Source organism: Fundulus heteroclitus, chromosome 11, assembly GCF_011125445.2.
Source record: "Fundulus heteroclitus isolate FHET01 chromosome 11, MU-UCD_Fhet_4.1, whole genome shotgun sequence".
NCBI classification, from domain to species: domain Eukaryota; kingdom Metazoa; phylum Chordata; class Actinopteri; order Cyprinodontiformes; family Fundulidae; genus Fundulus; species Fundulus heteroclitus.
The window spans coordinates 17934172-17948767 of record NC_046371.1 but is presented as its reverse complement, the minus strand read 5'-3'; the positions used below and the strand labels follow the sequence as shown (position 1 = coordinate 17948767).

The following is a 14596-nucleotide window of genomic DNA, read 5'->3' as shown; positions in this document are numbered from 1 at the left end:
AAAATAAATGTTTTTACGCTGCTTGGAGCACGATGTAATACTGAGATGATGATTTTATTTATTTATTTATTTTTATTTATTTACCTGCTGTGCACCCTCCTCCTCCTCTTCCTCACTACCTGCGGACTCTGGTCTTCTCTTGTTGCTGGAAGTCTTTAGCCAGTCAGCTGCCGGGCCTTGAGACGGGACCTCGGGTCTCTTCCTCTGACACTTCCTGTTCCTGTTCAAGCTCCTACGATGGCGACTGACCAGAAATTCCTTATATTGCAAAGTTTCAGGAAATTCATCAACATCAGCATCATCATCTTCGCACTCTTCTCCTTTAGAAGTGGAGGAGGAGGAGGAGGAGAAGGACTCCCTCCCATCAGAGCCCTCATTCGCAACAGTCACACTGCAGTCAGAGCCGCCTTCATAATCGCAGAAAACTATAGCGCTCGGTTTGTGTTTTACGATTCGAAGCACGTCCTGTGAATTGTCCTCTGGTGAGTTCGCGCACTCAGGCAGATGGTTGTCATCACAGGGCACGTCCATGTGTGGGGAAGAGGCAGAAGGCATCTCAGCGGGATGGAGCAACGCGGCGGGGAGCGCCTCCCGCTGCTCAGGTGCCACAGCTCCTCCCTGTTTTGCATTCTGGTCCAAAAATAAAGGCTCGCACTTCACCGCATCCCCACCGTCAGTGTCTGTCACCTCTACCCCCCGAGCAGATCCGGTAGACATGTCGGCTCTCCAGCTGCGCTCATCCCGACCGAGGCCGGGCCCGGCTCTGTTGCAGGAAGACGTGCCGTCGATCTTCAGATCCCTCCAGCGTCTAATGTAACCGCCCACTGGATCCAGACCGGCATCGACAAGAGAAGCAGGCCCAGACATGGCTAGAAGTTGGCTGCTGGGGATTTGAGTGAGGGGAGGGCTATGTCCTCGCCGTTCACTCAGAAATAGACTGCCCTTGGCCAGGCCGGCGCAGTCCCTGGATTTTAAGAATTAGTACTGATCTCCTGCTCAGCGACCGCCAGTCCTGCTATCATCATGATGTCACCTGGTTGAAGCCCATGGAGGGAATCGGGAGAAGCTCCAGAGCTTATATCAGCGGTTTGGTTTGGTCCTGGTTTGAAAGCCCTACATCCATTGGGTTCCTGCACAGAGAACAATAAAAGACTGAGATTTGGGCAAACACACTCAATCTCACATGTGCAAAGTTAGAAGCTGAAGCTTTACGTGTTATTTTAATAAACTCCACGCTTTATTGGGTGAAAAGTTAATTTCTACTGTGAAAAGACCTCAAACTAAATCCAGAAACTCTCACCATTCATGGTCAGTCACGGTGAAATGGGGTTAATTTTAGATACAGATCTGTGAAAATTAATTTACCTTTCAGATTTCTTCTGAGTTTTTTTTTTGTTTTTGTTTGTTTTGTTGTTTGCTTTTCTCAAACTAATTTTAACATCAGAGAACGATAGCCTTAGTTCACACAAGTGAGTGTTTCAAATGACGGTTTCATTTATTAGTCCAAACCAAACCAGGCCCTAAGTGAAAAAGTAATTGCACCCAAACTTAATGACCTGCCTTGGCAGCAACAGCTGCCTCCAAGCATCTGGCCAGTGATGACTGGCAATGAGTGTTTTACATCCCCGTTGTAACGGATGGCGCTGGTGAACCATTCAACCAAACAAAGAGTTACGATTTAAAAGGTTTATTGAGGGGGGATGAGTAATGGAAGGTGAGGCTGGCAAGCAGAACCAGACTTAACAGAATGAATAATGGCTGAAGGTGCAGGCAGGCAGGGATGGGCAGGAGACCGGAGGATGCAGGTAGTGACAGACCAGGACATGCGATGTGGACCGGCAGAGCAAGCACAACTTCTATCAGAAGAGGGCAAATAACACTAGATGAGACGAAAAGAGACGTTCTGGCAGCGATGAGTTGGCTGAGGCGGGCATATTTATGGACGGGTGAACAGGTGAGCAGAGTTGGAAGCAATCACTGGCAGCAGGTGGAGCTGATCTGGACTAACTGACTGCTGACTGAGCTGATTGGATAGTGGCTGATTCAGAAAAGTCCAAAATAAACAAAGAAAAACGTAAATCATGACACCTGCGGAGGGATTGTGACTCCCCCCACCCTCCCCCCACCCCTTGTTGTAATCCAGCCACATTGGAGGGTTTTCGAGGATGAATGACCTTCATTTTGGCCAAACATTTTCCTTCAGGATTTTACTGCCAGCGCCATTTTAGACTGTGGGCTTTAACCGTGAGGCCTCGCCCACGGCAGCAATAGGTGCCAAATCTCTTTCTTGCTGCTGAATCCTAAACACTGACCCTAGCTGAGAAAAGTCAGGCCCCCAGTGTCAGATATGTTTTTCTGATTTCCTCTTAGAGTAGACAATGTGCTCTTTTTTTGCCTGTCAACTACAAAGAAGGTTCAAGACTGCGCTATGTTTTCTCCATTTTTAGTTAATGGTCCCAAACTTAGAAATGGCTTTGTAGGCCCTTTCCAGACAGAATCAAGAACCGGATCCGCAATGAATGAACTAAAATGGCAGCAAGAAGGAAAACATAAACAGGAAAAAAAAATGACTACTTCATGTTGTTAGACAGGTTCTTGATCCTTTAGGTAAGCACATTTATGTGAGCGGAGTTGTTGAAATGGAGCAAATAATGGGATTCAGCACAGTAAGTAAAGGATTTAAGAGGGACATATATGCTTTCCAGTTCTTCGTTTTCACATTGCAATCATTCAGTTCTGATCTATATGAAGTGGAACTGCAATACTTTGGTCTGAATTCCTCGCAAATTTACCTCCACATTACTCCTTTTCCCCCTTGTTCTGAGGTTCGTCTGAGAGCAACTAATTTTTTTGTGCTGTCTCTTTAAACACAAAGGTGTCACTTCACACCCTGCACCCCTCCGGGTTGCGGAGCAATCCACTCCACCCCGTTCGGCCATTTTTGCAGTACACTGGGGGGGGGGGATATAATGAATTGTGTGGTTTAATGGACCCAATAAACAAACATTTTTACTTCCCCACTTCTAGCTTCGGGATCCTTTAGCTTGGACTACAAAATCACAGCGAAAAATAAATATGGCAGATAAGCGAAATTAGTAAGGTGGAAGTTCATGACCTTGTTTAGCAGCTCCACTGCGAATACTGTGACGTAATTGTTCAAAGAACATTATGAAAAAAGAGAGAAAACTGAGTGGCTAGAAAAATGTGACCCAAACAGAAGATAAAATTATCTATTCAGCACCTGGACAGACTACGTTCAAATTTTCTGCACTCCTACAGACTCCAAGTACTCAACAAAATGTATTTAAGAGCTAAAAAAGTGGATTTTGCATGACGTGTTCCCTTTAAGGAAGAAAGCAACTATATTTTCAATTGGACTGGGTTCTGTGGAGTTTTGTACTTACTCTGATTATCTTTGTTTGATGTAAAAGATTTCAGTAAACGTAGAAGAGATCTGTAAGAAATCTGTAGATGCATGAAATACCACAGGACAAACTAGTAATTGCTCTTTTCTTTTACATTTATCGTATTGGATCTATCGGATTAAAGGCACATTGGCAGAAACGCTTGTCTTCACAGCCCAGGCTGTCAGAAATTTCTCCTCCGTTTTTTTCCACAAAGGCATTTTTTTTTCTCAAACACATTGTTTATTTTCCTGGTGGATTGCTATTCTTGGCTGCAGGCATCACACCCTTTCCTCGCCTGCGTGTGTGTGGGTTCTTTTCTTTTCCCAGCAAAGAAGTCTTAAACTCTGGGTAAAAAAAAATGTAAAAGACGACCAAACATTTCTAGACGCTGTTACAGTAATTGTATGAAGCAGTAAAAAACCCTTTGTGGAGACACGTGGCATAAGAAATAAATCAGCCAGGATGTTGAAATACTGTAACTATAACGTAACCACTGTGGACAAGAGCCCTGTAGATACAAACTCTTACTGAAAAACATATGGGAGCACTGGATTTTCTAAATTGCAAATGTAAAACGAAGATTTGAACATACCAGACATTTTCACAGAAGCTCAAGACCTCTTCCACCACAACAGTCAGAAGTACACGCAGCAAACAGATGGATCCAGCAGAGCCGACGCGGCAAGTGATGACAGCGAATCAGAGACTGAGTTTATTTAGTTGTAAAAATGTAAAAAAAAAAGAAAAAAAAAGAAAAAAAATTACAGAGAGGGGAGGAGGGAAGAAGAAAAGCTGAGGAATGTGTTTCCCTCCTATTACCTCAGCGAGAAGAGAGCCAGATCAGGCAGGTGTTTGAACTGCTGGTTTGTGTGTGTGTGTGTGTGTGTGTGTGTGTGTGTGTGTGTGTGTGTGTGTGTGTGTGTGTGTGTGTGTGTGTGTGTGTGTGTGTGTGTGTGTGTGTGGAGAAAGGCCATTGTTTGCCGTACAAATGTGCTCTAGATAGAAAAGAAAGATGATTACATGTTGTGGGAAAGCTCCAGCAGCTTTGATGCAAATAAATAGATCAGTAGGCTCCAGGTCCCCCCCCCCCTGTTGCACCTTTTCCTTCTTTGCCGTGAAACATGGCTCAGGGCGACAGATTTTTCACCTTACTTGCACATTCCTCAACAACGCATGAGGTCATGCTTTCAAGTGTTATTAACTCCTGTCAATATATTCCAAATATCATGGTTTTAGGGGCAGCAGCAAGTAAAAGGACTTACTTTATTGTTTTGTTTTGGGTTCTTTTTTTGCAGGGCTGTCGATGGACTGTGGAATTCCTCAGCTTTGCCAGAAAATAATAAATTTTAACATTTTGGAGGGAAGGTCTCTGGTCAGGAGTGCAGACCTGCAATTTGGACATTTGCGATGGAGATGAATTCTCCTGTTGAGGCCTGTTCAGCGACAGAAGAGATGTCTGAGTAACGTCAGTACTGTTCGAAAGCTTCTGTAAAGATCTACCGGGAGAGAAATATGTCCTATGATGCAAATAAAATAGCAGGTAAACTATGAAGGGGCTCAGCAAAAAGTGGCGTGCAATGTTAGGCGTCACATACGGTGTTGTGAAAATCAGTTTTCTTCCTTTACCGTATACAGTTTGTTTCTGTTTTTGCTAACCCAAACTTTACATCTGTTAGATCATCAATATAAGTTTAATATCAGACATAAATAACCAGAGTAAATTAAAAAAAAACAATGTTTTCAAATGATTATTTCATCTATTAAGGAAAAAAGCTATCCAAACCAATCTGAAAAAGCAATATATATATATATATATATATATATATATATATATATATATATATATATATATATATATCAGGAAAATATTACTTGAGTGATTACAAAAGTTCCACACAGGAGCTGAGTGAACCACATCCAGACTTTTCAGGTTATCGTTGAGATTATTCTGCTGCATTAATGTAATTCAAGAATGTGTTTCAGTCCAAGCTACGCTAACTTGCCCAGGCATGCTTCATATACAGCATTCCTGTCACAGAGAGGTATATTTACCTCAGCCAGGCGGAAGAAAGGTAAAAAGGAGAACAGGTTGTCAAGGTGGCGTTGGACAATTACCTGCAAAGAATCTGATTTATCTAGAACAGTCAGTTTCACAATACGGATCAGCGGAAGATGCAGGAACAAAGCAGGCAAAATGTGGGCGAAATGCAGAAAAGGGAAGGCTCTCATCCATTTTTTTGTTTAAATTAGGTTTTATTTTATTGAGATTCTTTTTATGTATTTGAGCAAAGTAGTGCCTAACTGTACAGCATAGGGATGTGCATGGAAGGTTTTCTAACTTTAACCCTACCCTTTAATGTCTTACAAAGAGACATCTGAAAAGTGTTATTTGCTTTTCTACTCAGCCCTCTTAATCTGATACCCCTAAAAAAACCCGTTCCCATCAGAACCACTCTGTTAGTAGATAGAACCCAGCTGTATGCAATTTAATCTCAGTATTAGTCCAGCTGTTCTTCAAATACTTCAGAGATTTGTTAGAGAACATCTTTCGACGAACAGCATCATTAAGACCAAGGAAAACATCAGGCATGCCAGGGATAAAGTTCAGGGTCATGTTATGAAACAACACATAAAGCTTTGGACCTCTCATGAGTACTATATAATCCACCTACACTAACAGCCCGGCCATAAAAAGTCCAGTTTGCAGTTTGCCACAAACCATGTAAGGGATGCAGTAAATATGTAGAAGGTGTTCTGGTCAGACAAGACTAAAATGTAACCTTTTTCCTACATGTAAAGCGTAATGAATAACGGAAAAGCTACACTGCACTTAAACCTAAACACATCATCCACACAGGGAAACATGGTGGTGGCAGCATCATACTGTGGGGCGTTTTCTTTCATCGGGAACAAGAAAGCCGGTCAGAGTTGAAAGGAAAATGGATGGAGCTACATACACACACAGATGAATAGACGGATGGACAACAATTAGAGGTGGCTGCAGATCTTAGGCTGAGGTGGAAGTGCAAGAATACACAGAACCAGAGCCATAATGGAATGGGTTGGATGAAAGTCCAGATCAAGTAAGAATCTGGAACAACACTGATGTTTGCAAACATTCTCCATCCCACCTGGCGGAGCTTGGCTTCCACAAAGGTACAAAAAACGTCATTTTCAATGGCTGAATATAAATTTGTGCAACACTTTTTAGATTTTTATTTGTAAAACCTTTAAAACCCATACACTATTTTCCTTTCACTTCACATTTACATGCTACTAATGTGCAAAATACATAAAAATTGTTATATGTAAGGTGACAAAATATGAAGTCATTCAAGAGAAAAAATTATTTTAGAATATGTTGCATGTAAGCTATGCTATCTTGAAAGTGTGTAACGTTGACCCTGTCTGAAATATGGAGGACGTCGGATCAAAGTTTTGACAACAAGCGTTTCATACATTTCACAAGATAAGGGCAGGGATTATGCGCGTTCTAACATGACAGGAAACACAGAATTAACATTCTGCTCTGCATGGAGTGGGCAGGAGCATTTAATGATTGAATCTCAGAACATGGCACTGATTGGATTTTAATGTGTGGTTTTTTTGCTTATTTCCAAGAATAAGACAAGTTAAGATGAAAAAATGAGCTGGAAAAGGAATTTCATTAAACTGTCTTCTGACACCTATTCATGACAGCACGGTGAGACTAGTTCAGTGTCAGCGTGTCCTTTTGTTTCCGCTGCAGATTAACTGTCTTACATTCCTCGATCTTATCAGACTGTTTCATGGAAAAGATCCATCCTTTAAATGCATTGTCCAAATAAACGGACGTATAAAGGACGGCTTGGAGCTGTTGTGCAAACACATGATTGTTTGCTTATACCCGAATGAACGCCTGAAAAATATTAGCAGAGTTCACCATGAAGCCAAAGCACAAAAAAACAGTTTTGCTGATTTAGGAGTCCGTTTCTTAGCATGTTAACTTTTTTACAACTAGTTTTATTGTTGGTTTGTTGTATCACGTATGATTTTATTCATGTTGCTGCAACAGAACTGGATCCAGATGTTTCTTAACTGCGGGACAGCTGTGCTGTGAAATAAAGCTGCTGTTTTAAAAGAAATACACCATTTTGTTAGAACGCGGTAATGAAAGGAGGACAGAGTAAGGAACAGCTCCGGGTGCTGATCCTTTAGTTTATCAGGGACACTCAGGCAGTGGAGGGCAGAAATATGTAGAGCAAAGTGCAGGAAGAGCCTCTATTTATTTCTTCTATGATTGTTAATGATGAAACAGTGCCTGCCACATGTGGTGGCAAAATTTGGCGCAGGTCTATAAACTTTCTATAAACAATTTATGTCCGTCACCGTCGGTTACCCTGTGCTTTTATTAAACTAAATATGAAAAGTAAAATATTGATTTCCTTTCATATATTATTTGAATTTGATTATTTGAATTGAAGAAAAACAGCTTGTTTGTCAATTAATATTTTGAATTTCAAAATAAAAATCGATTAACCACGCCTGTTTTGCTTTTCATTGCTGGTTTATGTTGAGAAAATGTAATTACCAAAACATATAGGGGCATGATAATAATAATTTTAAAAATACTCTGGAGCACAATTTTATATTGCTGCACAAAAACTATTACAGCCGTGGTCTAAGAGGGTTCAGATGCCAAATAAATATATCAGAATCAGCTTTTTTGACCAAAATTGTGCTGTGCAAACAAGGAATTTGACTTCCTTTGTAAATGCTCACACCGTGAAGACATTAAGTACAAATAAATAAACTTAAATTGAAATTAACTTAATTTAAATAAATGAAATCGTCTCTTGTATGTTTTTGTTTTCATGAGGGCCATTTTTGTATTTGTGCATAAACAGTAGCATCAACGCTGGAAGGCATTACTTTTCTCGGATCCTTTTAAAAAGGCAGCTGAACGAACTTGCAATCCTAACAGTCCTACAGAAGGTTTAATGCAACCATAGGAGGCTCGGTGTTTACCCTTTCTGCATTTACCTCTCTAAATATCCACCTACCTAAATATATGGGCTTTAGCGCACTTAGAGGCTTTTGTCTCCTGCGAGCCTCCGTACTGCGGCGCACAGGAAGTGAGGTAGCGCGGCTGGTTGCGTTTGAGAGAACATTTCGCGGGAGATCAGCTGCAGACGGGCTCCCCGTAAACACCGACGACCACAGTGAAGCTAAACTCTTTGCACAATGAGCCTCTGGCTGGATAAATACCGACCGACGTCCCTTGGGAAGCTCGACTATCACAAGGAGCAAGCGGCTCAGCTGAAGAACCTGGTGAGAGCGGCTAACTGAGGGGCTAGCCGTAGCATCATGCTACTTAGAACAGGAGCAATAAACTGCAGGCTCGACTATCTTTTCTAACTTTACCAAGGGAAGCGCGTGAATCCGAGCGTAGCTTTTAATTTGGCTTATTTTTACTAAAACGTTAACTGTTCTTGAATAATAATAATAATAATAATTATTATTATTATTATTATTATTATTATTATTGAACGTTTTTTAAGCTAGCAGCTCAGTTTAGCTGTAGCTTGTCTCTTCAAACCTCCAGTTTATATGTGTGAGGCGCCCCGGTGACGTTACAGAAGCTGACAGATCAAAGGCGGCATGCCGTCTGTTGGTCATTTTCCAAGAGCTGAAACCAATCAGATGGAAACAAAAGGCAGGTGTTATAAGCGGCTAACGATCCGAAGGTGATGAGGTGCAAAGTTTCCTTCAGCTGCTTCTTCCACGGCTGCATCCGTCACGACTTCTGGGTCAGAATCTGGCTCGAACATCTGAGGTGGTTTCAGACGTCACATCGACCCAAACAAAGCAGGATCAGCGTTTTTATTTTATTTGTGAAAGCCTGCAGTGGAAATCCGTGCTTCATTAAGCAACTGTGTTTTTGTTGTTAATGTACATAGCATGTAAATGTGAAGTGAAAAAAGAAAAAGAAAACGGTAACCTTTAAATTAAATGGTAAATTGAAATTGTAATGGCCTATTAATGTTTTTTTTTTTTTACTTGCACCTTTTTAATAAATAGGATTTTTGAAAAGTAATATTTGGGAGTGAATTTTGTTTACATATTTTAATGGTTACTAGTGCAATAATAATCAGTAAAGTGGAGGAAATCATCCAAATGTTTCAGTGGAACTGGTCTACGTCTGATTTACCCACTTCATTTCTGTTTATCTTTGTGTACTTAAAAAAAAAAAAGAAAAAATGTACCAGCTCAAATCAATGAAGAAGAAAAATAATAATATATATATTTTATTTTGTCACAAGAATCAAGCATTTTCTTTGACTACTTGTTCCAGGTTCAGTGCGGTGACTTCCCTCACTTGTTGGTGTACGGGCCATCAGGAGCGGGGAAGAAGACCCGCATCATGTGCTTGCTGAGAGAGCTGTATGGACCAGGGGTGGAGAAGCTTCGCATAGAGCATCAGACCATTGTGGTGAGACAGGAATGAACAAAACAAAACGGAAAAGAGAATACCTGTGGTTTATAATTGCCTTGCAACACGTACAGTATACACATATTCTCTCGTGATGTTTTCATATTTAGATTCCATCTAGATGAAGTAGCCGTGTGGGGAAACATTTAAACTAAATGACATTTAGTTGGCCAAATTGAACCGTTCCACTAATTTTCTCTGACATATTTTGACATTTTTAACATCTTTTCCCGTTTTATTTATTTTTTGGCCAATTCAAAAGACAGCAAACTATTATAGGAAAGGTTATGGGAAGATCATCTTAAGGTGGTGGTATAAAGGTTTTTTTTTTAAGCATGTAAAACATGCCTGCCACAATGTGTATAGCTTCTCGCTCAGAATATAATAAAACTATTTGAAATGTAAATTAAAATTATATTTTATAACCTTGATTAAAGATGCACGATATATCTGTATTAACACTGATATCAGTCCTATAATTAAAACTGGGCCGATGGTAATAATGAGCGATGTTTATTTCCTTTTTGCCGTTTGTTTATGTGCTTTGGGAGGTTGGTTGTGGTATTTGTTTGGGGATGACAATGATGGCATTGTTGGTGGTTAACTGAAGCAGAGTCAGCGTTGTTGGCCATAACCTCATCATTAATATTAAATGTCAACATCGGCCCAAATTTTCATATTGGTGCAACCCTAATCCCCCAAACAAGTTTTGATGAAATCCTGCGATTCTGGTCGGGTTTAAAGATGCAACAGTTTGGACTATATTAACTTTATGTTCTGCCTATTCAGAAACAAACATGGCATGGTTTCACAAAGCCGTTCCTTTAAACGTTTAAGAAACTTTACAGCAGTTATTTGAAAAAAGAAAAGCTCTTTGTATGCTAAAGTAAGATGGGTAAAAAATAAAAACAGCAGCTTCTAGCTCAGGATTGGTGGATATTTTCTAACATTTCTCTGCTTTTTGCTACAGGCTCCATCAAAGAAGAAAATTGAGATCAACACAATAGCCAGCAACTATCACATCGAGGTCAACCCAAGGTAGCATACAATGATCACACATGGTTTAAATGTCTTCCAGTGGACAATTCTTTACAAAACATTTCACCAGTTTGACAACCGCACCCACAGCTTGAATATGATTTATTGTTTTATTTTTTATTTTTGATCTCCGTGTTGTGCAGCGATGCAGGAAACCAGGATCGTGTGGTGATTCAGGAGCTGATTAAAACCGTGGCCCAGTCCCAGCAAATCCAGTCCAGCACCCAGAAGGAGTTCAAAGGTAGACGAGACAGTTTGTGTCAGCGTACGTCATGGACAGCAGTACATGTTACAGAGCTGAGGGAATAAAACAAAAGGCCGACATTTGGACCCAAAGAACGTATTTTTGTTCCCTTTAGAGACGGTCTCTGTTAACGCCACGATCTTTCCAAAACCACGGCCACGTCATAAAGTCCGATCTCTTTTCTCCCAGTGGTGCTGCTAACAGAGGTGGACAGACTCACCAAAGACGCTCAGCACGCTTTGCGACGCACAATGGAAAAGTACATGGCCACATGTCGTCTCATCCTCTGCTCCACATCCACCTCCAAAGTCATCGGACCGATCCAGAGCAGATGTCTGGCCATCAGAGTTCCTCTGCCGAGCACAGAGGAGGTAAAAAGGCGTTTCGGAGGGGGAAACTGTAACATAAATGTAGTAGGAAAGAGATTCTTGGACTTTAAACAAATGTTTAGCATAAATTGCACTTCCTCTCCTTTGGTTATACAAAGGAGAGGAAGTGCAGCTCGGAGACCCGTGAGGTGCTCAGGTCTTGTTGCTGCAAAACAATCCTAAATCATCCGTGCTCCACAGTTTAGTGGCTATGCTTTTTGTTCAGTGTTTGGGTTTTGTCCAAACATCCCTAATTTGGCCTGATTTCTCCAAAGGACATTGTTCCAACAATCCTGTATTCGATTCACGTGTTATTCTGACAACCTGATGGTGTCAAACTGCCCAAACTCCTGTCTGTCAGAGAGGTGACCCGGGTTGCAAGATCACAACAACAAAAACAAAAAATGGTGGATTTGCGAAATTGGTCAGCCGGACGTCCATGACCTTGTTCAGCAGATCTGCAGCAAATATTGTGACGGAACGGTTCAAAAAACGCAATAGAGAACAGACAAAAACTGAATGACTTGACAAAAATGACCCAAACAGAACCTAAAGCCATCTGCATTCCACTTTTCTGCACTCCTAGAGTCTCCGAGTACAAAACAAAATGTATTTAAGGGCTAAAAAAAAACCTGGATTTGGCAGGATATATCCCCTTTAAAATCATAAATGTATTATATCCTGATACATAAAACCTCAGAACTTCAGATCTAATGATGAAGACGAGCACCTTTCACGTTCTCCAATCGTCCCGTCTGGCAGGTGTGCAGCGTCCTGACGTCCGTCTGTAAGAAGGAAGGTCTGCTGCTGCCACCCGAGCTGGCCAAGCGTATCAGCGACAAGTCGGGTCGCAACCTCCGCAGGGCTCTCCTGATGTGCGAGGCGTGCCGAGTGCAGCAGTGAGTCGGGGACACCGTCGCCGTGCCGCGCGGGAACATTTTGCGGGTAAACCTAAAAACGCGAGCTCACGTGGCTGTCGTTAATCTTTTGCAGGTATCCGTTCTCAGCAGATCAGGACGTACCGGAACCGGACTGGGAGGTCTACCTGAGAGAAACTGCTAACGCCATCGTCAGCCAGCAGAGTCCTCAAAGGTAGGATGGGGAAACGTACGGGCGTGTGGGCGGGGTATGGTTGGTTTGTCCTGGGGTTAGGAAGAGTCTGAGGCAGGGGTGTCAAACATACGGCCCGCGGGCCAGATCCGGCCCGCCGAACAATTTGCCCTGTGACTAAATGCATTATCATTATTAAAAAAAAAAAAAATGTTCCCCAGTGTCCTGTCTGGCAATGTGGCAATAAGAATTGTTGTCTTAATGCCAAAAAGAGCTCATCAGACTTGACTTTCACAAGTGGAGCAGTACTGCTTTTGCCATAGTGCTCCGCTTGATTTATGAATGTGAATAGTTTTATTATGATTCATGCGGGGAATATCTCAAATGATATGGACACTACAATGGGAAAGTAGGAGAGAAAAGGAAGAACAAGAAGAAAAAAAACAAAAGGTGAAAGAAAGAGGCGATAAAAGGAAGAGAATGATAAAACAATTATTGGAAAAAAACATGTACTTCGTTTAATTGAAAATATGCAGTTCCTATATTGTCCACGAGGGGCGCTGTGTTTTAATTAGCAGATTAAGCTTCAGATGTGGAAAATTTTTAATCATTTCTTAATTTGTATCTGTTTGATGTATTTTGTCATGCAGGACAGTGTTTTTAACTTCCAAAAAATGTGAATAAATGTTTTTCAACATTGTATAATCACTGTGATCAGTTATTATGCATAATGCACAAGTAAATGTTTAACTGAGTAAAAGTATTGTTGAAATTGCACATACTTTTCTTAAAAACGCTGAGGTTATTCATGATATATTGTGTAAAAGTAGAATTAATTTAATATAAAAATCAACAACAAGTCCACATTTATTAGTTCTATTTAATCTTGCAATGAGTTTATTAGTGTGGCCCTCTTGAGATCAGATTAAGCTGTATGCGGCCCCTCAACCAAAATGAGTTTGACACCCCTGGTCTAAGGCCTCTGGTCTCCGTTTCAGGTTGCTGGAGGTCCGAGGCAGGCTGTACGAGCTGCTGACACACTGCATCCCTGCTGATATCATCATAAAGGTACGGCCACGCTCAGCTTCTCTCCCCTCGTCACAAGATTTCAAACCAGCTTTGTGTCATGTTCAAGTTAAAAAAAAATAAAAAATCAACATTTTGCCCTCTGCTTTCATGTGACAGGGTTTAGTGGAGGAACTGCTGAGCAACTGCGACGGGCAGCTAAAGACGGAGGTGGCCCACCTGGCCGCCTACTACGAGCACCGACTCCAGCTGGGCAGCAAGTCCATCTACCACCTGGAGGCGTTTATAGCCAAGTTCATGGCAATGTACAAGAGGTTCATGGAAGACGGCCTGGATGCGATGATGTTCTGAGCACACTTAACTCGCTATTGATGCGATTTCAAAAGTCTTCAGGCCAGGAATTGGGGACAATTTATAGCAGTTTGTGTCTACGTTATGAATTCTTTGGTAAACTCATCAGCGCTGACTGTAAACCACTGATCTGGTGGTGTAAGACACAAAAAAATGGGAAATCAAATTTTTTTTTTTTAAAAAAGCTGAGAAGTTTGATGGAACTGGTTGTATTAAAATGTTCTGACAGGTTACAATAAATCACCTTGTATATAACATGTAAAGCTTGCATCTCTGTTACGACAAGCACGACTTCCTTCTTTTCTCGACTCAGAAGTATGAACTAAGACCTCCTTTGTCCAGAAATGACAAATTACTGACAGCATTTTAATCACAACAGTGTGTACAGTTCTTTGAGACAGTGCTTATATAAACATAGATCAAAATTTGAGGCACATTTGTCAGCTCAGATGGGCATGGGTCAGTCTGCAAGCTGGTGGGCCGGCTAATTAACCCACACTTAATCGACTAATTAACGGCTCGTTATGCTTGAGTGAGTCGGTGGGAAAAAGGTTATGGTCTGCCTAATAATCACTGGGATACCTGCACCTAAATTTATTGGTTTATTCCATCTTTTTTTTTATATTTCTACCTCAAAATC

The 14596-nt window shown here is 41.3% G+C and overlaps 2 protein-coding genes across 3 annotated transcripts in view; one reads left to right on the top strand and one right to left on the bottom strand.

Annotated features, from left to right (window-relative positions):
- Nucleotides 1-4083, bottom strand: part of stard13a (StAR-related lipid transfer (START) domain containing 13a) — an 80012-nt gene extending 75929 nt beyond the window's left edge. For both annotated transcript variants that reach the window (XM_021324589.2, XM_012878682.3), the window contains exons 1-2: nt 4000-4083; nt 85-1130 (exon numbers count right to left, since the gene is read on the bottom strand). In XM_021324589.2, the coding sequence (XP_021180264.2) occupies nt 85-867 (783 nt within the window). In that variant the 5' untranslated portion in view covers nt 868-1130; nt 4000-4083. The remainder of the gene's footprint in view (nt 1-84; nt 1131-3999) is intronic.
- Nucleotides 4084-8505: 4422 nt separating this feature from the next.
- Nucleotides 8506-14213, top strand: rfc3 (replication factor C (activator 1) 3). The gene is made up of 9 exons (XM_012878673.3): nt 8506-8717; nt 9742-9879; nt 10850-10917; nt 11061-11158; nt 11351-11532; nt 12292-12428; nt 12523-12621; nt 13578-13647; nt 13765-14213. The coding sequence occupies exons 1-9, from the start codon at nt 8631-8633 to the stop codon at nt 13954-13956; spliced, it is 1071 nt and encodes a 356-aa protein (XP_012734127.2). The 5' UTR covers nt 8506-8630; the 3' UTR covers nt 13957-14213.
- The last annotated feature ends 383 nt before the right edge of the window (nt 14214-14596 follow it).

Bases quoted from the DNA above. Each gene is read 5' to 3' on its own strand.
- rfc3 (XM_012878673.3), top strand. From the start codon at position 8,631: ATGAGCCTCTGGCTGGATAAATACCGACCGACGTCCCTTGGGAAGCTC. The intron at 9,880-10,849 runs GTGAGACAGGAA...TTTTTGCTACAG, and splicing joins TAGAGCATCAGACCATTGTG to GCTCCATCAAAGAAGAAAAT. The intron at 11,159-11,350 runs GTAGACGAGACA...CTTTTCTCCCAG, and splicing joins CACCCAGAAGGAGTTCAAAG to TGGTGCTGCTAACAGAGGTG.